We start from the raw sequence: 26,714 nt of genomic DNA on the forward strand, positions 1-26,714 counted from the left end.
ATATATCATTTGCATGTGTTTTGAAATGTATTTTTAAATTTCATTTCAAATGTGAGTGTTTCTAATACCCAAAGAAATTACTTCAAAGGAACGACACTACGATGTGAAGTCCTCGCTAAATGGCATGAGGAGCTGTCCAGTTTCCCTGTTCTCTCCTTTCCACCCTCTTCTCCCCTCCCCTTCTCCTCATGCCTTGCCTGTCAAAAGACAGCAGCCACAAGGAAACCACTTCAAGCAAAGCTCCTGCCTTTCAGTCTCCCCTGAATCAGGGCCACTGGTGAACCATTTACGATTCCCTCCTTAGAGGCAGCCTGCACTCACCAAATGAAAGCCCTGGGCATTCAGGGAGCATTTGAGTGGAGGGAGGAGATGGTGAGGGCGAGAGAGGCAGCATGGGGCTCTGCTTAAGCGCAAAGGCCGTGGAATCTGACAGTCTGGGATTCTAAACCCTGGTCAGCCTATGTGACCTTGGGCAAATTGCAGACTGTTTCATGCCTCAGTTTCCTCCACTGTAAACATGCAGTGATAATGCTATCAGGTATCTCATATGGTTTGTTAAAGATCAAATTGTATTTATTTTAATGTAGTTATAATAGTGTGTGTGTGTGTGTGTATAAGGCTCGATGTGGTTAATGCGTCATATACAGAAGAGATCTGTATTATGCTGATTTCCCTTTGGATAATAAACTCTTACTTATAAGTTGATGTTTTCCTACAGAGACCTGCAACACCTTTTTTGTGAAACCTGAGAAAAGCAAACAGGATTCTTGACCTCATCTAGTGTCTGCATTTTCCACAAAGCATATCTCTCTTTCCCAAATGAAGCTGTTTTAGTTGTTACAGGTTTACCCCATGCAGACAGAATTCGAGCCGGTGCCTACGTACAAACACACACACGTCAACCGTGATATCGGAAACACTTAAAAATAATCGTAATAAAAAGAATGAATGAAAAGTTAATACTTAGCAATTCTTAATGCCAAGCACTGTTCTAGTCATTTTATGTATGATAACTCATTTACTCCTCAGAACCATCCTGTGAGGTCAACTATATTATTATCCCAATTTTACTGTTGAAATACAGAAGCTCAGAGAGATCATGTAGTTGTTCAAAGGTCGGGATAGGTAACAATATACGCATTATGACCCAGGAGATCATATCATTTATTGACTGTTCCAGGACACTCTCGAACATGAAAGGGGGCAAAAACAGGAAAAAAAGTTCACTCTAATTACGGGTGAAGGCCAAACAGCTTGCAACACCCATATCATGTTATGCAATTAGTAAATGAATGAGTTCTTATTACATTTCTACTTGAGCACTATATTGTCCTAAGACTGTCGAATGGTCATTAGTATGCTTTAAGTAAGGTGTTCTTAATTAAAGCCATCCATGCTTGTGGTAAATAAAACTGCGTTTGAGCTTGCAACATGATTAGCTTCACTTCAGAGATGCAGGCTCAGCCGGTATTTTTATATGCTACCTGTAACCTTTCACAACAGAAATATGATCAAGGTATTGGTTCATTAACTCTCTGATTGTCCTTCCTTACCATGGCCATTAGCTGATGTTCTGCCTTTCACTGTAACACATACACAAGATTGAGAGTTTAAGGGACAGACATCCCTGGAGCATAATGAACGGTGGAGTGCGTCTTTGCCTCTTTATGCAGATGAAATCAGTCCCTGACTTCCACAGGGAGAGCAACAAGTTATTGACAGGCAATTTCCCCCCTGGGGCTCCTGTCGTGAAGGAAAAAAGGAAAGGAAGCAGCTTTCTGTATGGTCAGCTTCTTGAGGGCACTTATAGGGACACTGTGCACTATTGATGTCCAACCCCAGGAATAGATAACCTGGTAGGAACTCAAACAATGACATTGAATACAAGTCAACCTGCTAGAAAATCTGTATCCCCAAGAACCTGGCTCTCCCCACATATATAAATGAATAATGAAAAAGAAAATGAATTTTCATTGTTTTAAAGAGACATATACCATATTTCATCAATTGTAACACATTTTTCATATTTTAATATTTCAAAAATTAGCATGTTACATCAGTATCATTGTTTAATTGCCAGAGTTGTTTTTTTTTTCTATTTTTCTTTCTTGTTGTCCATAAAAGAAAGGTATATCTTAGCATCAATGACATCTTAGATTTGATGAAATATATTATCTACCAGATATTAGCAAGATCTCAGCACCACTTGCATTGAATCAGAAAGAAGAGGTAATAGTTGAAAACTGCATCAGCCTTTAAACTACAGCTTAGTAGATAAGTAGGAAGTTGGTCATAACTTCTTCACCAGCTGGGTAATTCCCATATAAGTATTTTTCTCCCTTTCTTGTTTTCTCCTCTCAGTAAAACAGAAAAGGGTAGATGTTAGGTTCCCAGCATTTATTATATTTTTCTGAACTGTATTGTTGTCCCCAGAGTATGAGCTCTTTGGGCACAGTGTTCGACGTCTGTGGTTCTCAATTTTTTGCATGTATTAGAATCTCTTGAGGAGCTTCTTGAAAATCCATTGTCCTCCCCTCCTACATGAACATTCTGATTTGCAAGGTCTAGGATAAGACCCAAAGAGCTGTATTTTTAATCCTAGGGTGATTATGATGGTCCATGTGTTTGGAATTAGCCCATCACTGCGAAGGACTTGAATTTAGAGACTCCGGTGTCAGTAGTATGCACAGAGCTGTACTTGATAGGGATGATTGTAATCTCAAGAGGCAAATACACTGACAAAAGGAAGAATTCTGATATTGCATTGTTTCGTATGCGCCTGATACTCAAAGGTAAAACATGTACTGGTCATGCCCCTAATACCTGTTTCTGTTGGGGATGTTTCTGTAGCTGTGCCACATAAAATTGGACGCATCATTGATGGGAGTCCCGCAGATCGCTGTGCGAAACTAAAAGTGGGAGACCGGATCTTAGCAGTGAACGGCCAGTCTATCATCAACATGCCTCACGCTGACATCGTGAAGCTCATCAAGGATGCAGGTCTTAGTGTCACCCTTCGCATCATTCCTCAGGAGGGTGAGTGCCTGCACTGGGGTCGTGGAGCCCACCTGGCTGCGGTCAGGGTGTCAGAACATCAGAAGTTGTTTTTTCCATTTTTGCAAAAATTAACACTCTGCTGCAACCCATATCCTGTTTACTCAATACCAGTTTCATTCAAAGATCAAGCTATACGGTGTTGTAGATAACTAGTGTGAATCCCAAGGCACTGGCTTATTCAGTCTTTCCCTTTGGTCCCAGCAGTACTGTTTTTATGGTTATATTAAGCCAGAACCCATTCAACAGAGATGATAAATTTACAAATCTGGCGGAAAAAAAATATTCATGTTAGCAGTTAAGCTCTGGAGGATTCTTCAAAGATCGATTTTGAAAAGCTTGAGGAAGTTGTGGTATAAAGAGAGCTCATTTAGGAAATGTTGCATCTGATAAGAATTTTAAATTTCCACTTAGCCTTTTGAATTTCTCTGTGCAAGGACTCCCCCCTGAGGCTTGAGGAGTAGTGAGCATTACAACTCACAACCAAGCCTTAAGGGACCACGGAATTCTCTGAGCACCGATTCACCATCACTTCACCATTTCCAGACACAGTGGGTTCATTACTAGCTGCTGGCTCATTAATGACATTTGGGAATTCAGCCTCTGGAGCTCGCTGGTGAGTGGACCACAGTGCCCACATGGAGAAGGATGGGCTCACTCACCTCTGTCCCCTCTGGTTTACTCGGTCTCCTCCTTTCCTCTGGGGACTATCTAACAAGCAGACATCAACAGCCGCCTGACTATAAATAGAAAACAGTGATTCTCAGTGGAGGTGATTTTGTCCCCTCAGGGGGCATGTGGCAATGTCTGGAGACATTTTTGGTTGTCATGATTGGGCCAGGGGTGCTACTGGTGTCTAGTGGGTAGAAGACAAGGATGCTGCTCTGTAAACATCCTACAGAGCCTAGGACCACCCACCGCAGCAGGAATTATCTGGCCCCAAGTGTCCGTAGTGCCAGGGTTGAGAAACCCTGATACAAGTGGAGGAGAAATTTTAAAATTTAGGGTGAGAGCAAAGAAAGGGGAGAGTGATTTATAAGGGAATGCTAATAGATCACTTCTTTTTTGTCACCCAGTCAAAAAAAAAAAAAAAGACCATTTTTAACTTGTTATCTGAAGAAAACATTATGTATAAAATATTCAACAGAAGTTAACTCTAAGCAAAATTGGTCACAAAAGACTTGCTTCTCCCTTCCCAGTATGAAATATGTCTGTCCTGCTCTTATTCCAACATGGAGAGATAACTTCAGTTGAAAATTTGATGCCAAACAAGAAAGACCAAGAAGCAGTTTTAACAGAGAACAAGTTACGAACCTTCCTCTGTCCAATGTTCTTTTCTCTTTCCGGAGAACCATGGAGTACAGAGGGTTATTAGGCAATAAGACTAACAAGGAACTGAAGAAAGGATTGTGAAAAGCACTTACTTTTCTTATGGTTAATTCCTTATCCAAACTTTGGAATACTGGTAGGACTTCTCATTACAACCAAAAAGTAGTGGCTAAAACACTTTTCTTGCAGCAAGTAATGCTGGAACAAATAGAATATATTTTAGAGCTTACTCCTTTGAATTATTTTTCATCGTTTTAATAAGTTTTTCATGGTAATCTTTTCTTCTGACAAAATGACGAGAGATTGTGTTCATAACCTTGTTCAGCAGCCTCGTGATGAATGGAAGAATACTAATTCCAGGAGCGGTCTTAGAACTTGCTAAGTCTACGCTGCTGTCTTAAAACCTAACAGAAACTGGAAGAACCAAAGCCCTGAGTCATGTGAGGAGGCAGAGGAACCAACTCTGGCCACCTGTTGCCCTTTATCAAATGCCATCCTGACTGCATTTGCCTCTTTGGTTTCCCACCGCAGAGCTCAACAGCCCGGCCTCGGCGCCCAGCTCCGAGAAGCACAGCCCGCTGGCCCAGCAGCACAGCCCGCTGGCCCAGCCCAGCCCCGCCACCCCCAACAGTCCTGTCGCCCAGCCAGCTCCTCAGCCACTTCAGCTGCAGGGACATGAAAACAGGTAAGGTCTCCTCTGGCTTTTCTGCTGCTGAGTAGTGAGGGACGTAGAGGGAGAGAGAGTTTGGGACAGGACAGGTCCCAGGCAGGAGAGAGATTTGCATAATGTAGAAATCAAAGTGTGCACCTTTGTGTGATTTTGAGATTGTATGTATGTTGTAAACATAGTTTCATTAGCAAATACAGGTGTCTGTCCTTCACAGTAAGAGAAGCTTTCCTGAGGAAATGATGCGTCATTGCAGATGAGTAGGTTTAACTAGCTGAAGAGCACATTAAGGAGGGTCCAGACAGAGTCACATATACAATATACAGTATCATATACAAAGGCCGTTTGGCAGGAGGTAGTAGGCAAGCACGAAGGAGGGAAATAAGGCCAGTGTGGTGGGGGCAGAGGGGCAGCAGCATGGTTTGAGATGAAGCCAGTGAGGCTGGCTGGTGTGGAACTGCCCTAAAGCGTCTCATAGGTTTGTTAAAGATTTTTTTTTTTTTTGCGGTACGCGGGCCTCTCACTGCTGTGGCCTCTCCCGTTGCGGAGCACAGGCTCCGGACGCACAGGCTCAGCAGCCATGGCTCACGGGCCCAGCCGCTCCGTGGCATGTGGGATCCTCCCGGACCAGGGCACGAACCCGTGTCCCCTGCACCAGCAGGTGGACTCTCAACCACTACGCCACCAGGGAAGCCCTTGTTAAAGATTTTGATCTTTATCGTACGTGTTGTGAGAGGTCATTGGAGGGTTTTAAGCTGAGGACTGACATCCTTGGAGTAGCTTTTCAAGATCTCTCAGTTGGCCCCGTAGAGAGCACGCTGGAGGCTGATCAGAATGAATGAAGTTAGAAGTGGCCGCGTGTCCACCGAGCCATGCACACGATGGCTCGGAGAATAACGGCGGTGTGGAGGTGGGAAACGTTGAAGGATTTGTGAGCCTGAATGTAAGTTAGTATTTTTACTGCATTTTACCTTATATCCACCTGCCCACGGTCTAATGAGATTCTTCCATTTCACATCACAAACTAATGTGATCAGGCCCTGTGAACTTGCAGAATAAAAGGCTGCCATAGGAAAACAACACTGTCTTCTTATTGAGACGTGTGTGTAACGGGGAGCCTGGGTTAGGTTGCACCATTAAAGAAAGAGATGAAGACATGTTCCCATGTTGGTTTTGCCCTTTCAAAGGAGAAACATAGAACAACCCACGGGAACATCTCAGAAAACAAAACCCTCACTGGTCCTTTCTGTGATTCTGACGTTTTCTGAACATCTGCTACCCATCTCCTGCCTCCCCTGTTGGTGAAGATGAAGTGAGACCCCGTTTTTGAGTCCCAGAACTTTCTGGGTTTACCACTCACAATGTTGCAACGCCAATACTTGCCCTGTGCCAGAAGTGTTCTTTCCGTGAAGCCCTGTTCTATTCTGATTTCTCCCATTTGCTTTCATAGCAAAATAAATATCTATTGTCCTCCACTGTTTATGGTTTTAATGTAGTCCAGGGAAGAAAAAAGACTAAGCCCCATAAGGTACATGATACAGAGGCAAGAATTTGACAGTCCAGAAGAGGAGTATGTCCTGGGTGCCGCAGTCATAAGCCCCAGGTGCGTGGGCTTTCACCATGTGTGGTTTGGACACATTGCACTGGCTTTCCCCGGGATTCACTTGAGATTTAGGAGGAAGGACCTGAGTGTTCCAGCAGTCTCCGAGCCAGCTTCAGACGCTTCCTCCTGGCTCTGCCACTGTCAATTAAACCTCCCAGGCGCAATTGCTTCTTCCCTTTCCAGAGTTAAACTTTCCTGAAATTGGACTCTTGCTTCTGGCCTGCAGGTGGGTAATCTCATCCCTAGTGTGTTATAGTTCAGTGGGGAGAATGACAGATGGGCAAGGCCACTATCCTGTCCCCATCAGCTACTAGTTACAATCGGGGACTCGGCCGCTGTCAAAGAAGCAACAGCCTTTGGATGGTTTTGTTTTTGTTTTTGTCTTTGTTTTTGTTTTGCCTGACTGTGGGATAAAATATTTACTGACTCTGGGATTAACAGATTGACGTGGTCCAAATTTTTGTAAATTACCAACAAATTTACCCAGAGTTCTTAGCTGTTTTTGCTTCAGTAATATTAAATGCCTGGGAAGTGCCCACTCCTGTTCTAGGGTCCTTTCCTGCCACTGAGGTTTCCTGGCTTAGCTGTTTGATTGTTAGTAGGTGGCTCTTTTCCAAATGAATGAAGAGATTCCATAATCTCACAGATACTAGAACCATTTTTCTAGCTGCATTTAAAAATGGTCATGGTATCAGAGAGAAACTCTTTGCCTTTTTCTAGATCAGGCTACAGATGTCTCCAAGACAGCCTGTATGCCAAGCACACAGTATGAATTTCCTATTAATTCATTTGTACAAGAAGTGCCCACCTACATGTCAAATTGAGCCAGTTTCCATGTTAAAGTGGGATAAAATGAAGTGACAATCTGCTCGCAAATTTTTATCTTATGAGTTAGGAGAAGTGAATGTTTTATCCTGTCCTATTTACTCTTGAATTGGCTTCCTCCTGACACTCTGCACACCTCTACTCGTTTCTCTGTCTCGTAACATCCTTTTGGTGCATGCTCAGGAAACAAAATAATTTGAACATGAACATAAGCAATAACATAAGAAATAGCAGTTTAACATAAGAACATAAGCAATGAACATAAGAAATAGCAGAGATCACCTTCCCAGCAAAGGCAATCATTATTTACTTCTTTTAAATAGCAAGATTAGTGGAAAGCATTGGAAATTGACTTCTTTCATAGACTTTGTGCACTAGATGCTGCAGGCTGGAAGCAATTCTTGAAAGGCCCACATGAGGCAAAAGCCCACCGTAAGATCCCCTACCACATGGGCAGCATTTTTGATTCTGGAACTTATTCATACCATAAAATTCTGCTAGAATTTACCATTAGCAATCTGGTTTTATCATCTCTAAAGTCTCTTTAATAGTGGAATTAATAGCTACGAAGAGTTATACTGATATACAATCTACGAACCTTTCATAAGTAAAGGAACTTTTAAGAGGCTGTTTGTTTTTAATGATCCTGAGTTCTCCTTAAAATAAAGTGTTTCACAAATTCAGAGTAACAATTTTTGCCCTAACTAGTGTATCATTCACTTAAAAGTTAACAACACTCATAAAAATTAAGTATATTTTCCTTATTAAAGAATTCTTCTTCAACATAAAATCCTGTACGTGACACTGTTGAATGAAATGGGAATGCCCAGAGGCAGGCTTGGATGGCTGCTGTTACAAGTTCTAACTGTCCCTGTTTCTAAGGCTCTGGGGAGACTCTTAACATCTCACCCTCTTCTGCTATACCTCATGACACATCTGGTTGGAAACGAAGCTCATAATGGATATTCCATACCAATACCACAGAGATAATGAAAATAAAGTGACTGTGCTATAACTTAAAACAATGTGACATCTAAACCACCAAGCACATGATTTCTAAAAAGGAACCGATACACACCAACAAATGTCACCCAGTCCAATTCCTTTTGTTTAATTCATGTGTTTGCCTAGTTAAGCATCTTATTCAAAGCGTATTTTAAATAATTCTATTCTCAGAATGCACACTCTCAGTAGGTGAGTGGGCAGCTTCCTGAGGTATAAAGCAAAGCCTAAATTATGCATCTCACAAAAGGAATGTGTCACTTCTGCAAGTTAAGTAACAAATGGGAACTACTCAAAGCGTTATTAAAATAACTGCATTTCTAACCCCCTTTCAAAACCCTGAATAAACACATCTATTGCCATACACTATCAGTGTGTGAATGTGTTTTTCTAATCGACCTGTATCCCTAAGTAGCTCATTATATGGAGTGTTTTCATGGCAACAGGCAATGAACTACAGAGTTAAGTGGCCTCTATATTATGGTGATCATTTTTTCAGTTTATCTTATTAATGATCCCATAATTGTAGGTATTGGCTACTTTAGCCCTTTTTTGGCCCTGGAAGCCCCTCAATTTAGAGCAATTTGGATTCACAAAACAGAACTAAACAATTCGTTTTGGTCTCTGTATTTATTAATAACTAGAAACAAGAAATAATATCTAGAAACAAGAATAAGACAAGTGTTAGACATAAACACTTTTGCCTTTCCTTCTGTCTAATGACCATGATAGTGTCTGGTACTAAGCCCAAGAGTTATGGTCTAGTATTTAAACCTCTGTGTGATATGTTTCTACTTTTAGCAATGACCCAGTGACTTTCTGCTTGATTCGTAGTTGGTGATTATACCTTACTTTCACTCCTTTAACCTCTGTATGATATTCAAAAAGCCCCAAGCTAACAGGTTAAAAGAGCCTTTAGTTAGATATTCATAGAGTGTTTAGAGATCACTTCAATCATGTTTTCATGAAGTAATGGATGCTGTGTGTGTGTCAGAGAGAGAGAGAGAGAAAAAAAAAATTGAAACCGTTGGTTTACTGATATTAAGACAGACTGTTGTTTGGGGATGTACAGTGAAGTGTGTGAGTCCCTAGATTTGCTGCAGTTCCACAGTTTTTAAATAGCAAAGTCAAAGAAGGTTATCCCTAAGTCCTTTTCCACAAAGTTCTAAGTGACCATCACTTTCACCTTGATTTCTTAAGGAGCCAAATGAAAAGTATACCGTATGGCATTTGTCAAAGATTTTAAAATAATACTTATCATTTATTGAATCTTCTCATTAATCCTGAACATGAAAAGGACCACCAAGAGGTGTGGCCTCTACATGCCCGGAGGTCCTAAAGTCATTCGAATCTCCTTAGAATGCTGAGATGCCAAAGCAAGTACCATTTCCATTCATTTAGTTACAGGTCAGAAGTAAAAGCAAGGCAAGATGTGAAACCAGATATCCGACAGCCTCCGTTCACGGACTACAGGCAGCCCCCACTGGACTACCGGCAGCCCCCAGGAGGGGACTATCTGCAAGCCCCGCCCTTGGACTACAGGCAGCCCTCCCCTGACACCAGGCAGTTCCCTCTGTCAGACTACAGGCAGCCCCAGGTACCTCAAAGATCCTGTTGCATTTGTTTCGTTTTTCCAATCAGCAGACCTGTCATTCACACACACACACACAACTCTGGTGCATTTATTTATGGTGCTCAACAGCAGTGAATGAGAAAATTCAAAGGAGAGATAATATCACTTAGGCCTATATGCAATAGTTAACATGTTTGCCAAGTCAAGAGATGAGTACTGAAGGGTGTGTATGAAAGTCAACAAGCTACCCAGCGATTCTTTTAATGACTGAGGAAACTGTTTCAGATCTGCTCAGGCCTTTGGAATCTTGTCTTGCATTTTGCTAGATGGGGAAATCACATTACTCCTCACGATATCGTGTCAGTTGGAACACGTTAACTATGAGAGAGAAGGAGAACAGAGGGACAGACCGTGGAAGCTTCTCTGGTATTAAACAATTGTTTATTCTGTTTCCTCCCCAACCCCAAAGGATTTTGATTATTTCACTGTGGACATGGAGAAAGGAGCCAAAGGATTTGGATTCAGTATTCGTGGAGGGAGGGAGTACAAAATGGATTTGTACGTGTTGAGATTGGCAGAAGATGGGCCAGCAATAAGAAACGGAAGGATGAGGGTAAGAGTGTTCTCTTTTTATAGAATTGCTTAATTCTGAAAGAAACGCTCCTTGTGGTGTCGGAGGAGCAGTGAGACCTGCTGTTAAGCAAACTGACTTGATGCAGACGTTGCCTTCTTTCCATTTCATGATCCAGTTTTCTAAAGGTTTGCCCAAACACTGTTTAAGAATTATCTCTCATTCTCCTTCTTATGGCTTCTAATTGAAAACTCTCAAGATGGTGTTTTACATATATATATATATACACACACACACACACACACACATATATATATACACATATATATGTATGTTTCTCTAAAGAACAAACGAAAGAAAACAAAGTAATCTAAGAAATAGCTTGAAATGGAAACATGGCTCCATAATTTTTTGCGTGGTTTGAGGATTCAGTTTTTATCTGAGATTGAATCTTTTGAAATTTATTTTGAGTTTCATGCTTTTTTCTTCACACGGTTTTGTGTTTCTTTGGGACTTCTTTTGAGTTGACTGGCTTTGGCTTTGACGTTGGGCAGAAAGAAGCAGGAGAAAGGGGAATGAGGCTTCTTGGATACATGTTGTCCTTAAAAATGGTAGCAGCCAAAAATGTTCCAATTAGAGTTTAAGCTGAGGGCGGATTTTTAATGTAATAGTTACTTTGAGGCGTCTGGTTGACGCATAACTGATTCTTCCTCTAAAGGTGCGAAACAAAACTTGAGAACAATACAGAACATTAGTCAGTCTCTCTATAAAATGTCATCTAGGAAGCACATAGAAAAGGTCAGTTATTATAAATAAAATCTAGACTTATTCTTGTCCTCCCTCCTTGTTCTTTAAGTTGATACAGAAAAGCTGCGTTTCTTGGGTTCTAGAGCTTCAGATTCTCGTGCTGAGTTTCACCAACCGATTGCTCCTGTCAGTGGAATGAAACCGTTATTCCTGCCACCCAGTCTGCCATTTCTATAGTCTCATTTCCGAGTCAGTGAATCATCCATGGTGCAGAAGTAGAAAGTGTAAATGTGTCTATTTTTCTCCATGCCTTTACAATCCCTTGACAACTGGGAAGTATCCAAGTTGGAATTTGAACCCAGGCAAGGCTGACTCAGGAGAATGACAGTCCCCGCCTTGATCCAACACCAGCCTCCTCTTACCCCTTCTCCATGTGGTTTTAGAATAGGTCTCTGCATGGTTTCTTAGCTCCCGGTTCCCACTTTCTTAACATGCTGCAAAGCCAACTCACAAGTGGTTCAATAGAACAAAATTAATCTTCGCGGTGCATTGGAAAACAACACAGCACAGAATCCGTGAGTGAGATGACCAGAGACCTGAGAGAGGGGACCTCCCCTTACCCCACAAGTGGATTTTAGAGGTGTGGGTTCCAAACGGTGGCCACGTTTTATAACAAACGGTGGCCACATTTTATAACAAATGGTCTAAATGGCTAATCAAAATTTAAGCCAGAGCAGTAGTTCTCAGTGTGGTCCCTGACATCAGCATCCCCTGGAAATGTGTTAGAAATGCAGATTCTCCGGCCCCGTCGCAGACCTACTGAATCAGAAACTCTAGGAGTGAGGCCGCCAGGCTGTGTTTGTGTGATCCACCTCCAGGTGAATCTGGTACAAGCTGAAGTTTGGGAACCACTGAGCTAAAGGGAAGCTGTCATGACATAGGTACGGCACAGTTAGGATGTGTGTGGCTCAGGCTTCGTTCATTCCCCCTAGATCCTGTCCAGGGAGTTTTCCATCCTGTTCCAGTGGTTTACCTCAGGTCCTTAAATCCATGGAAACACAGATTTAGAATTCTGTAGGCAGGTGCTCCATTTTAGGAAAGATGCTTTTTCTTCTGGCAGGTGATTAAAATGAGTCCTCTACCTGGGTTTCAGCAAATGGTATTTTCACTTCTTGTCAAAGATTATAGAAATAAGCAATATTTCACCATTTTCCATGTCATTTTTATAAAGCAATGCATTCTTTCTGTGTACAGGCTGTCCAAAAGGAGTTATTACGGCCAGTTTTCGATATTATGGGTGTTTATTTTGGACTTCTATATATATTTCTAGCTTTTAATTCTCAAAGAAAACAGGTCACTTGAAAGTCACAGAAATTCTATCGATCAGATTGTACTGTTTGATTTTATTTCTGATCTTTAAAATAAGGCTAGGAACTTGGCAGGGATGAATGGATGACTTTTTTCTGCTTTTAAGAGTTATACTTAATATTCAGATGTTCTGGGTTTTTTTTTTAAGTTTATTTATTTTATTTATTCTTTTTTGGTTGTGTTGGGTCTTCGTGGCTGCGCGCGGGCTTCCTCTAGTTGCAGCGAGCGGGGGCTACCCTTTGTTGAGGTGCGAGGGCTTCTCATTGCGGTGGCTTCTCTTGTTGCGTAGCACGGACTCTAGAGCTCAGGCTCAGTAGCTGTGGCGCACGGGCTTAGTTGCTCTGCGGCATGTGGGATCTTCCCGGACCAGGGCTCGAACCCTTGTCCCCTGCATTGGCAGGCGGCTTCTTAACTACTGCGCCACCAGGGAAGCCCTGTTTTGGGTTTTTGTTACTCATGGATTCTTAACGGCATCAACGGAGAACTCGTCTAGGGTAACAAACTCCATGTCAGGGAAGGAAACTACTTCATCATGTAAGTTCAAAGGTGCTACTAGATAATACAGACGTATTAACTACTGTTTGAATTTGATAAATATTTTGTATCTGTAGAGTTAAAGATCAACAATTGTTCTTGATCATAGCACATAACTAATTCAGATCTTGTTTTCATGTTTATTATCAAATTTAATCATTTAAAGCTAATCTTTTCTACCTTCATTAGTACTTACTAATTAGCAATAACCTTTAATTCACAGATGTGTTTAAATTATTTCAGCAAGGACCAGGATAGATTACTATTTGCATGACTCAATGGTTTGATTATTTTAATGCATAAACTCGATAACATATAGGTTACCAATTTGGGAATTTAACAGTGAAAGTAATTCGGAACTTATTATAAAATTCCCCCTTGATACCGTTGTTGCCCAGATACGTATAGATCTTAAATATCTGTGCAGATGATGCTTACAAGGCAGCTGTTCATTCCATGGGTATTACGGCTTGGTTCATAAAGTTCCAAGACGTCTGAGAAACGTAGGTGAACTAGACATTCACAGGCTAAATTAAAAATAAGCTCAAGCAGAAGAGAAGCTAGCACCACCAGGTCCTTCCCAGCCTTTAAAACACTCAGGCATATTTCTCCGTGTTAATTGCGATTCCTTCACCTTCAGTGTTAATGCATTATTGCCTCTGTGCCCAAACTAAACACACACTTTGTGATCAGGTAGGTTTGGAACACACTGTATAGTTTTGTTTTCCCTTTTTTCATGATCAGAAACAGAAGGGAAAAGCCAGGAAGTGCCTGGCAATAGCAGGGTGTCTTAGATTAAACTCAGTACAGTAAAATTGCCCAACTCAGAATTACTACACAAGAGCTGGGTGATTCTGAGAAATCATTTCATGTAACTGTTAATGAATTACTGTGCCCATGGATTAGGGCTATAAGTAGCACTAGTTTTGAACATTGAGTTAGTGCACCAGACGTTAGTCTCTGAATCTGAGACTCTTCCTGGGTCTTTTACGTTAGTCTTGGTTGTAGGACAGTGATGGTATGCGCCTGTTTAGTAGTACAAGACTTTGCTAAGATTACAGAGAAAACCAGGTAAATCCGATGTCAGAGGAGGTGGCTAACAGAGGTGTAAAAACATCCCTCTCACTCTGGGAATGTTAAGAAATGATGGCACAGATACGTATTTTTAAAGCATGTCTTTAGGCATCCAACTTATATCCTAGGCATCCAAGAGAAATACCAAAGTTCTTTGCACCTCAGGTGTTCTTTTACGGATCTGGTGAGGGACAGGTGGGCATATCCCAAAAGTGAGTCCCAGGTGAATGATTTTGCTCTAGTATTTCTGGGCACCTGCAGCAGAGAGAATAATCTTAGCAGAGATCTTTGGCAAGTTAGACTGTCTGACTTTCAAATTGCTTAATAAGTACTCCCACAGAACATGAATTATTTTTTTCCTCCTCCTCGGAAAGTATTGTATGTTTACTCAATTTTTTTGTTAAATAAATACTTACTTTCCACTTGATGAAACAAGCATCCTGGTAAGGTATCCTGATGAGGTCAATGGGTTCCCTCAAAATATGAGAACGTACCGACAGCAAACCACAATCAGAAAGTAGTGGGGAAAATAATGGCTCCTTCTGAGGGTCAGATTTACCAGCCAAGTCTAGATACAGGGGAGAGGCTAAGAAAATCTTTTTCAGAAGATCAATTCAATGCTTATTTAAAAGAGAGTTTCTAGAACTTCCTTGATCAGACACATATAAACGTAACAATAAATGAATTTAAAGATTTACTAAAAATATGACTATTTTGATCCCTTCTAAACCCTCAGCCCTGCTCTCAACCTCCAAAATAAGCAAACATGATGCATTTGCTTTATTAAATTTAGAAACATCAGTTCACTTTGTTGAACCTCAGTGGTAGAATTGATTTTTCTTATTAAGACAAAGAAGTGAGGTATTAATTTGTGAGTGACTTATGATATTGAGAGAGGGACTTAGATATTATGACATGTCATGATATAGAGCTTGAATAGAATAGTGCAGTTAGAATAAACACCAAGAAAAACAATGTGAAACATAATTACATGAAATATTCACTTCATAAAAAAAAAGTAGAGAGTAGCAAGTTTTGACTTAAATTAGTAGCAAGTGTTTCAACATCAATTAATACTATGTAATAAACGTTAAAGAGACAAAACACAATCTGTAAATGTAGAAAATAAGGGGAATGGGAAATAGAAAGATAATCGTCTTGTCTGATAGCTTTTCCTCAGTCATTCAAAAAGGCTAATATCAGAAGAGAAACACAAATGACATTCAGATTTCAAGGAAAAGTGTAAGAAAGTATTAGAAAATAGCAATGGATCTGTTTTAAAAAGAAGACTTTTTAAGTTTGTAAAATAGTCTAATAAAGTTGAGAGGGATAAAATTTTCATAACTGCTGAATAAATCTCTGGCACAACACTCTTAGGGACATAATCTAATTAAAAACTGACAATAAACAGAAAACACAGGCAAAGAATAATGAACATATGAAGTAATTTACTGGTGAAGCTTCCTAAGAAATCAGACTTCTGGAGGGAAGGGATAGTAGTTCTAAAAGTGCTTAAATAAAAATTGAGAGTTGAGTTAAAAGACATCTGAAAGGAGATCAGGTTTGCTCTTGGGAAGGTATTTTCCTGTTTCCATAAGAGTATAATATTTTCCCATTTCCATAAAATATTTGTTTATTTTAAAGAAAGAGCATAACTTGTTAACTTCATCCCCTTAACAACTGTAACAGCTGTCTGTGCCTACTTAACATTGCATAAACTTTGGTATGAAATGGTGTATCTTCTTCCTGAAACTTACATGACACAAAAGTCAGCCTGCAGTGGGCCTTGGAATCACCAACAACATTTTGTAAGACTGAATAATGTGTGAAAAAGATACTTACTGCTTATCCATCTTTTTCTTTTTTCCATTTTTTTTTTTTTTTAATGAAAAGGAAACTTCCCTGATGGCAGCTTCCTTTATATTTGTCACTTCTCCTTCTGTGGTCCAGACGTGACTAACCTGTGACTGCAGAATAAAAGTATTCTGTTTTATATTGTTTTTATTAAACATAAAACCATTTAGAAGAATATTTCTAACATATGTAATGGTATGTATGCTAACAGTGATTCAAGCACCCGTGAACCCTTAGCCCAGTTAAAAAAAAAAAAAAAAAATCTCCAGTCTCCTATGATTCCATTCTCCTCCCACTCTCCAGCCTCCAGAAGTAACCAGCACCCTAAATATTGTCATTCCTTCTGGTCTTGCCACATATGTATGTACCTCTTAACTGTATCACTTAGTTTTGTACACTTAGTGAACTTTATATGAATGAATCATACTGTACATGTTCTTCTCTGTGGTTCGCTTTTTATCCTTTATGTTCATAACACTCATCCAGGTTAATGCATGAAGCTGTAAATTATTTCATGGTATGAATATGCTACAGTCTATGTTACTTGTCTATGGAGAGTTGAAGTTTTCTCTATTAGTGGACATTGGGTTCTTTCCAGTTTTTTTGCAACTAATACTATCCTTGTACATATTTCCTGCTGCACATATGCAAGAAATTCTGTAGACTATACTATATACCTAGGAGAGCATATATTTAACTTAACTAAGTAACTCAGACATAGTTTCCTGGGTGGTTGTACAAATTTATACTCATACCAGCAATGTGAAAGTTTCCATTACGACACATCCTCACAAGATTTGTATTTCAGACTTTTAAATTCTTATTCTGGTAGGTAGAAAATGACATATAGTTTAGGTTTAAATTTGCATTTCTTGATTACAAATAATATTCATCATCTTTCCTTAGGTTTACTGGACTTTCTTATTCCCTCTTAAATAAAGATCCCTCTTCATATCTTTTCCCCATCTTCTGTTAAATCATTCCTTCTTTTCATATTGATTTTAGAAGTGTTTGTATGTTCCTAGTGATGGTTTTTCATGTTGCAAGTACTTTACCCCAGCTTATGGCTTGTAGTTTCACCTTCTGTATGATGCCCTTTGATAAACAGAAGGTCTTAATTTTAGTGTAATTGACTTAATCAACCTTTTCCTTTATAGATTCTGCTTTCTGTGTCATCTTTGAAAAATAATTTCCCAACTCATATTCTTAAAGAATCCCTACATCTTCTTCTAAAAGTTTTATAGTTTTGCTTTTTCATATCTGTTTTTAATTACCTAGAATTGATTCCTCTGTGTAGTAAAAGGAAGAAATACAATTTCAGTTTTTCCAGATGGATAACCACCTGTCACAGCATCATTTATTGGATATCCTCTCATTTCCCCCACAATCTGCATTGACAGCTCCATAATAAATAAAATTTCTATAAATGCAATGGTCTGTTTATAGATTCTTTATACTGTTCTACTGGTCTGTTTGTCTATACCTACATCAATACTGTACTCATCTGCCTTTTAATAAGTCTTGAGTTTTGATGGAGAAACTGCCTGTTTCCTCATCCCCAGACATACATCTTAATTCTTCAGGAGTGTTTGAATGTTCTTGGGCCTTTGCCCCTCCGTATAAAATTTTAGAAGTTTCTTGTCCTATTGGGAATTTTATTGGAATTGCTTAGAATCCATAAATAAATGTGGAAAAACTTACATCTTTATAATATTGAGTCTTTCTATCTGTGAACATGATATAATCCATTTATTTAGATTTTCCATAAACTGCTTAAATAAAGTTTCATAGTTTTTTCCATAACATACCTGAAAATATTCTGCTAGATTGATTCTAGGCATTTGCATGTTTTACTTTTACTTTTGTATTTTAATGTAATATTGAAATTAACTGTGTTACCAGTGAAAAGAAAGACAATTGATTTCTGTATATTGATCAATGATATCATGCAAAATTACTAAACTCTTATTAATTCAAATAAGCTATCTGTAACTTCCTCTGGATTTTCTACATAGATAATCACATTTTCTGCAAATAATGAGAATTCTGTGTCTTCCTTTTAAGTCTTTTTATTTCTTTTTCTTATTTTACTGCATTTACTTGGTTTTCAGTATGATGCTGAATAGAAGTAGTCAAACAAGCCGTCTTATTTTATTTCTAATCTTAAAGGGAATGCTTTCACCATTAAACATAATGTTGAATGAGTTTATATAAATAACCTTTATCAGATTATTACTAGTTTGCTAGAGAGTTAATTATGAATACATGTTGAATTTTATGTACTATTTCTGCATCCATAGAAAGTATATGATCTCTTTCCTTTAATATGCTAATTAACATGATTAAGAATATTATTAGTATATTAATGGATTATTATGTTAAATCATTCTTGATTTCCTCAGTTAAGCTATACTTATTCATGATGATCTTTTTTATGCATTGCTCAATACAGTTTTCTGGTATTTCCTTTAAGATATTTGCAGCTATGTTCGTGAGTAAGATTAGCCTGTAATTTTCTTTTCTTGTAGTGTTGGTGAATGATTTCAACATTAGTGTTATACTAGCCTTATAAAGCGAGAAAGAATAATGCCTTTTGTTATTGTCATTGCTGTTGTTATCTGGACAAGTTTAAGTTAAGAATTGTCCTTGAATGTTTGGTAGAACGCACCTGTAAATCCATCCAGGTCTGGTGTACTTTTTGTGTGTGAAAATTTTAAACCACATTACATTTCTATAATAATTAGGGTATTCTTCAGATTTTCTATTTCTTCTTGAGTCATTTCTGATAAATTTCTTTTTTTCTGATAATTTATTTCATCTTAGTTTTCAAAGTTTTTATAAAACTATCTTATTATATTTTTAATATTTAAAGCATTTGTATTTATGTTCCCTTCTCATTTATTTGACTATTGTTTATTTTTGTATTCTTTCTGTTTTTCTTTATTAATCATGCCAGAGATTTGTCCATTTTTTATTCTTTTAAAGAACCAGCTTACATATTTTTTTCTCTTGCTTATTCATTTGTTTTTTGTTTGTTTGTTTGTTTGTTTGCACGGGACACGGGCCTCTCACTATTGTGGCCTCTCCTGTTGCGGAGCAGAGGCTCCGGACGCGCAGGCTCAGCGGCCATGGCTCACGAGCCCAGCCGCTCCGCAGCATGTGGGATCTTCCCGGACCGGGACACGAACCCGTGTTCCCTGCATCGGCAGGCAGACTCTCAACCACTGTGCCACCAGGGAAGCCCATGCATTTGTTTTTATATTTAATATTTCTCTGCCTCCATTTTCTTTGGGTTTACTCTGTTCTCATTTTTCTTGCTCTTTAAGTTGGATGCTTAGCTCAGTACTTCTGAAGTTTTCTTTATTTCTATTAATAATGTATGAATTTAAGGCTGTAGTTTCGATATGTAGTATGTTCATTATTTTAAGTTCTAAGTATATTCTAATTTCCACTATGATTCATTCCACTATTTCTTCTTTGATGCATGGATTATTTAGAAGGTGTTTTTGGTTTTTATTCCTAAAAGTATGGGGATTTTCTGGTTAGTTATCTATCTTTGATTTCTAGTGTAATTCCATTGCCATCAGAGGATATATTCTATATGATTTCAATCTTTCACATTTATTGTGGCTTACTCTTTGGCCTTACATGTATTCAGTTTTTCGTATATGATCCATGTGTGCTTGAAAAGAATGTGCATTCTGTAATTACTGAGTGCAGTATTCTATAGATGTATTCATTGGATAAAGCTTGACTATTGTATTATTCAAATATTCTATATTCTTACTAATTTCTATGTATTTGATCTGTTAAATATTGATCTAGGTGCTTTAAAAGGTTTTCTTTTTTTTGTTAAAGATCTTGTAAATTTTTCTTTGATCTGTCAAGCTTTGCTTTGTATGTTTTAAAGCCATGTTATTTGGTATATTTTCCAGATGAATTGAATCTTTTATCATTATGCAGCAACCTACCACATCTCTGTCAATACTTTTTACTGTCAAGCCTGGTTTGTCTGATATTAGTAAGGATACCTTTCAACCTTTCTGTGTCCGTATATTTTGTGTGTTTCTCTGGTCTATGTGGCTATTTTTCTGTTTTTTTAACGGCATATGTTAACTAGATCATTTTAGTCAATTTATATTAATTTTGATTACTAATATTTTTATTTATTTCTATCATTTTATTCTGTCCCTTTTCTGTCTCGCTCTTTTTATTCTTTTTACCTTACTTTGAACAGTCTGGGTTTCCAGTTCATGCAGGAATCTCCCATAAGACTCCTTGTGTGTAGCCCCAAGCTGTATTTTCTATCCTTGATGCCCATCCATCCCAATGGAAACTCAGGCTTCCCAGGAAAAGGTAAAGCTCCCTTTGGCATTTGTTTGCCTTCCAGGAGTCCCACATTCACTTTGTTTTTGGCATCAGAGCCTTCTTTAGTTTCTTGCCTGTTCAGCAATGGTAAGGTTATTCAGGGTATCTAACCCACCGTATTGCTAGAAACAGAAGTTTATGTCACATTTACCTTTAATGACCAATTTATGGTTTTGCTAAAACTATATCCAGTCTTAGAGCTGGCGGTTACTCTCCCTCTCCCAGTGTCTTCACGTAGGAGCCCCAGAGGGCAACCTACATGTGCCGGCTGCCGTCACTCTGTAGCCTGTCTTCTTCTCCAACTCCAGTTCCACTGGTGAGGGTCCCCTGCCCACAAAGCCACTGATGAGTTCTTGCTACAGCCCCGCCTGAGGCCTCCACAGCTTGGGCCTTGGGTGTGATGCACACAGTCCTGGGTCCTGGGCAGAGAGAATCATGGTCTCCTCACCCTCTGCCGCACTTTGCCTCATCAGCACTGTAGCAGCTCTGCTTGGCCCACAATCTCTCAAAGGTGAGGGGTGGTCACAAAACTCACTGCCTGCAGCGACCAGGCAGGGAACATATACAAGTGAAGAATGGAGGGCCCGGACTTCCCTGATGGCGCAGAGGTTAAGAAGCCGCCTGCAGTGCAGGGGACGCGGGTTCAAGCCCTGGTCCGGGTAGATCCCACATGCCGCGGAGCAACTAAGCCCTTGCGCCACAACTACTGAACCTGCGCTCTAGAGCCCGTGAGCCACAACTACTGAAGCCCGTGAGCCTAGGGCCCGCGCACCACAACAAAGAGCAGCCCCCGCTCACCGCAACGAGAGAAAGCTTGTGCACAGCAACGAAGACCCAACACAGCCAAAAATAAATTTTTTAAAAAAAAGGAAAGAACGGAGGGCCCTTGACCCTCCTGAAGAGCAGTCTCTACTATCCAGGCCAACTGTGGATCCATGGTACCTCTGGCTTCCTTCTTCTAAGTCTTTGAATTTTCAAGAGAAAGCAAAAGTCTGTATTTTAAAGAATTAACCAGATTTGAAAAAAAAAGTTGTTTCACTTAAAAAAGCTGCACAGGCCAAACAAACCAGTCTGTAGACAATGTGAGGTTCACAGCTACACCATTTCTGTCATCTGTTGTAAACAGATCCTAGAACAAAGGGAAGGCGGAATGGCTGAGGGCAGAGAGGGAGAAGCAGCTCCTATACCAGCAGGGTCTGGGGACCCAGCACAGGCAATCAGAAGTGCTCTAGTGTGCACTGGTGTACTTTTAGGAGAGACTAATGCAGAAATGCTTGAAATGCCTCAGAAATGTGCATGGTGAGGAAAATCTGTGTAAAAGTTTGATCTTGTGCCTCCTCTTCGTATTTGAAATCTTAAAGATGGTTTTCACTCCTAGAAAACTTATTGTGATGGCCCAGATTACTTCGTGTTTGTCATTTCCCACCAGATCTTAGAGAAATCACTTCTGGGAGGGGACACATTTAGTAGTGTGCAGATTCCTGGTGACCACCTTATCTTCCACAGACTGAGTTGCTTGTCTGGCCCATGAACGTGTGGGCCTGCCACCTGCCTGAATCTGGGGAGGGGCCCTTTTCACATCTTGCTCATACCCATCACTGGGTTTGAATGGCATGACATACCATCTTGAATGAGTGTGCCCTTGAGTGCGGAAAAACAAAACAGGGAGGCTGTCTCCCTTAGCAACAAGAGACTCTCACACAGAATTTCCCAGTGCGGGAGAAAGTTGGGTTCAAAATAGTGAGATACAGCTATCCATGGGCCTATCTCAGTTTGAAGAGTCTATCTCTGGTCATTGACATACGTTTAAGAACTACGTTCACGGGAATTCCCTGGCAGTCCAGTGGTTAAGACTCCACCTTCCAATGCAAGGGGTGCAGGTTTGATCCCTGGTCAGGGAGCAAAGATCCCACATGGCTTGCGGCCAAAAAACCAAAGCAGAAGCAATATTGTAACAAATTCAATAAAGACCTTAAAAATGGTCTACATCAAAAAAAAATCGTTAAAACAAATTAAATTTAAAAAAAAAACTACGTTCACTTCATTTGTTTTCAATCACGTAATCTAAGATACTTTCATTGTCTCTTAAGTTTACTCGATTTCTTCCTTAGCTTGAAGACCAGCTTAGAGGGAAGTTCTTACCTGTCTTAGTGACTTCATAGGCCAATCCCTATCTTGGTCCCTTTCCTTTTTCCTCAGTCTGCTCCTCCCTTATAAGAAAATATGGGGTAGTCAAAATGGCAGGAGCCTGACAGACCTGATACTGACAGACAGACACTGGCTCAACAACTCACTGGCTATCTAGCTCTGACCTTGATGAGTTACCCCGTCAAGGGTTTATAGCTGCCCTATGGCATCAACCAAATACCAGACCTCCTGTGGGCAGCTTCAGGGACATGCACATAGGGTAGAGAGGGAAAAAGTGTCCTCCTAGCCAGCAGGACCAATTAAATCAACCCTAGCAACCCGTAGAATGATAACATGTCCACATACCCCATAAGTTATTTAACAGCGTCAATTTTACTCATCTGTAAAATGGGGTAATATTTTCCAGGAAGGGTGAAGTGTCTGCTTCAGTATTCCTGAGTTTCCTCCTTTCTCCTTCCTTCTCCCCAAGACCTGTACTTCTATTAAAATACTCAGTACTCTAAGCCCGGAGATACAGAATACTTTTTTTTTTTTTTTTGCGGTACGCGGGCCTCTCACTGTTGTGGCCTCTCCCGTTGCGGAGCACAGGCTCCGGATGTGCAGGCTTAGCGGCCATGGCTCACGGGCCCAGCTGCTCTGCGGCATGTGGGATCCTCCCGGACTGGGGCACAAACCCGTGTCCCCTGCATCGGCAGGCGGACTCTCAACCACTGCGCCACCAGGGAAGCCCCAGAATACATTTTTTAAGTGTGTGTGTCAAGAGTCTATGAAAGTTTTGATACACAAATCAACATGTATTTACCTCCCCCCTCACCCAGTCTGTTAGATAAAGTGGCTCCTTTTCAAAACACAAATCTGGTCTATCTGCCCATTGCTTAAAACCCTTCAGCGGCACCCCATTTCTTTCAGGGTAAAGAGCAGACCCGTCGCAAGGCTTGTCCGTGCCCTGCATGTTCCGGCCCTGCCTCCCTCCCCAGCTCAGCTCACCCGGGCTCCCTGCTTTCCATGAAACCGGCAACTGGGCTCTAAGTCTCTGACAGTTCACGAGCTTCCCTCTCCTCTTCACCCGGTTATCTCCTTCTTATCCTTCTCAGTCCAGCGGAAGCATCTCGTCCCTAGATAAGGCTTCTCTTCTCCCCTCTCCAATCAGGTCCCGTCCACCTGTCACAGGCTCTCACATCTGCTTTGTAGCGTCTTTCACGGTGCACGTTTTACATTTCTGTGTGTGATTACGTTATGAAGTCTGTCTCTCCAGAGAATAAGCTCTGTGAGAGCAGGAACCACGTTGCTGTGTGCTCCCCACTGTACCCTTGTGCCCTGTGCTGTGCCTGACACGTGGTGGGTGCTCAGTGAATATTTACTGCTGAATGAATGCATGAAAAGAAGCCTTTGACGTGCAGAACACGACAGGTAGGCTCACTAAGTACATGGTCGCAAAGGCTCCTGATGAGCCAGGACGTGGGATTTCGTAGATAACTAAGTATATGAATACAAGGGACAAATTCATTCTAACTCACGGTGAGCTTTTTATGCCCTAGTGCCTCACTGTAAACGCACCATCCTTTTTGGGCTGTGTTTAATTATTGTAGATTTTGCAGTGTCAGTGAGATAGTGTATGTAAAACCTTACTGTGCCTAACATTTTTTTAAATGCCTTTAATCTTTATACAGTTCACACCTTGTTTTCCTCATCTGTAAACTCCCTGTCACCAAATGTGAATGACAAGGTAAGAGTGGAAAATAAAGTAAAAGAAGGTCAAACAGGAAATAATGAAGAACTTCAAAAGCATGAGGTATGCAAAACATGGCAGAATAAAGGGTTACAAGACAGGTGTGCTGGAGCCTGTTAGAAAAGGTCCACAGGGGAGCAGTGCAATTGGTCGAATGATAGGAAAACCAGAGCTTAGCAGAATATTCAGACTCTGCAGAGCTGAGTCCCATGAGGTCAATGCAGATAAATGAGGTAAGGAGTTGATAACATCGAAAGCATGAGAGAAGAGAGCTAACAAGTGCTTCAGAGAGGAATAAAGCAGTCCAGCTGGAGGAGCAAAGCCATTGTCTGGGCTCGGGTAGATCATTTCAGGGATCTTGCACTGCAAAGATCACCTGCCCAATATTTCATCACCTCCGGTTGCTGGCATTCAGTAAACACGGAAAGCTTATCCCTGCATAAAGCGTGAGCCTTTACATGTCATCACAGCCCGTGTCACTCAGCCACCCATTGTCTCTCAGCCATCACTCTGAATCACCCTTCAGACCATCTGCAAATGTGAGGTTTTTCTTTTATTGTTTGATTCTGTTCCGTGCCTTTTATGAAGGAGAAGAAAAACCTCTCACAAAGATCAAATCCATTACCTTTCTCTTTTCAGAGTCTGACCTATGAACGCTGTGTTAAAGGTGCTACACAAGTTCCTTTCAGGAATGAGGGAGAGCATTTCCTTGATTAGAGAAGGAAGGGAGCCGTAGGCAGCGGAGACGGCCCACTGGCGCTAGACTCCATTGTCAATTATTCAAGGTTCATTATCCCACGGGGGGGGGGGGGAGGGCTCCATTGCTCTGCTGTTTCTTCTTCTGTTGGATGCCCAACTTTGAACCATTTCAAAAGCAGCTTCCCATGAGGGCTCATTAAAGGTTTGGTAAGGAATCAAAGGGTTAGTGTTAGGATTGCATCTTGGTGGGGAAAGACACAGAAGAAATTGAATAAATTAGAAGTGAGGAGAATCTTTGCATTTTAGTTATTCATCTTTTTTTTTTGTCTATGGAAAAGAATGAGAACATTTACAAACCACTGCTGTGGTCTGACAAACACATTTTATTTGCCTCTTCCATGAGGGGAGGATCTGTGAGAATAGTTTCCTCTTTTATACTAAGCCATCACTTCTGTCTTTACCTGAGAATAAATCAAGATTTCTTTCCTCTTCATTTTTACGAAATGTCTTTCCAGTGTTCATGCAAATTGGCGGTCGGTCTGAAGTTATTCGTCATCCTCTCTCTCCCCCAGACCTAAAGCTCTTCTGCTGGGTGGATAGAGAGTCACTCGGTTTGCTGTCTACTGTTCCACTTCTCAGTTTTAATCAGAAAAATGGGCATGAAATACATCTTGATCGTGATTCACATAGGATTTTGTTTGCACAGCAGAGCAATTCAGAAGCTGTCAAGAGCCAGGTGTTCTATTCTTCAAATGTGATTCCAGGCCATTCACGTTTCTTCTCCGAGGTGCCCCGGTATATCACCCCTTTGGCAAAACAGCATCCTCACACCACAGCCCATCCTTTCCCTGGGGCTGCTTCCTGGCACCTGCGCTATTGAACAAAGAAATGGCCTCTGTTCCTGCCTGCGGAACATTGCTGCCTCCTTCTCTGGGATGAAAAGATCATTACTGTGTCTGACTCCTGGCTGATTCAACTTGACAAGATACTTGTTTTTCAAGAAGTACTTCTTCTGTATATTGGGATCCACTGCCTCTTGACCCTGTATAAAACAGCACCATCTGCAAGGCAGTCTCGTCTCATTATTGGCTAACTTTGGGAGGTGTGGACTGACATCCCTTCTAAATGCCTAACCTGAATTTCCGGCTGCCTGTTGGACGTGCAAGGCACTCATTTTCCATTTCAAATGAGCCAGCATTTCTTGACATGATGCCATCTTAGTGTCTCATGTCTTTGTGTAATTATCTGCCGAAAGGATGACTACACCACTAGGACACTGTCAGCAATATTAGTCTCTTGCAGGAAGAAAAGGAGACTCCTCAACCTATTAGCATGACTTTGCTTTGTAGGAGACCTTGAGAGAAGAATGATTGATCCCAGAAAGAAAAGTTAAGGTCAAATGTAAGGAAGCAAAGAGAAGTAATATTAATGAATATTGAATATTGGGTCATTTTTAAATATTGCCTTCCTAGCTCCAAAGAGAAAGGGCAAGGAAAACTGGGAGGTGTATCTGATACCAAAGGGAATTGGGGAGCAAACTGCTGAGTCACTGCTTGGAATTAGCTACCT

General features: G+C 40.6%; 1 protein-coding gene across 12 annotated transcripts in view; it reads left to right on the top strand.

The window, feature by feature from the left end:
- The window catches only part of MAGI2 (membrane associated guanylate kinase, WW and PDZ domain containing 2), a 1,374,207-nt gene that overhangs the window by 1,237,264 nt on the left and 110,229 nt on the right, over window positions 1-26,714 (top strand). For all 12 annotated transcript variants that reach the window (XM_049714931.1, XM_049714925.1, XM_049714927.1 and 9 more), the window contains 4 exons: window positions 2,851-3,036; window positions 4,915-5,068; window positions 9,882-10,077; window positions 10,523-10,666. In XM_049714931.1, the coding sequence (XP_049570888.1) occupies window positions 2,851-3,036; window positions 4,915-5,068; window positions 9,882-10,077; window positions 10,523-10,666 (680 nt within the window). The remainder of the gene's footprint in view (window positions 1-2,850; window positions 3,037-4,914; window positions 5,069-9,881; window positions 10,078-10,522; window positions 10,667-26,714) is intronic.

Source organism: Orcinus orca, chromosome 9, assembly GCF_937001465.1.
Source record: "Orcinus orca chromosome 9, mOrcOrc1.1, whole genome shotgun sequence".
Classification (NCBI taxonomy): domain Eukaryota; kingdom Metazoa; phylum Chordata; class Mammalia; order Artiodactyla; family Delphinidae; genus Orcinus; species Orcinus orca.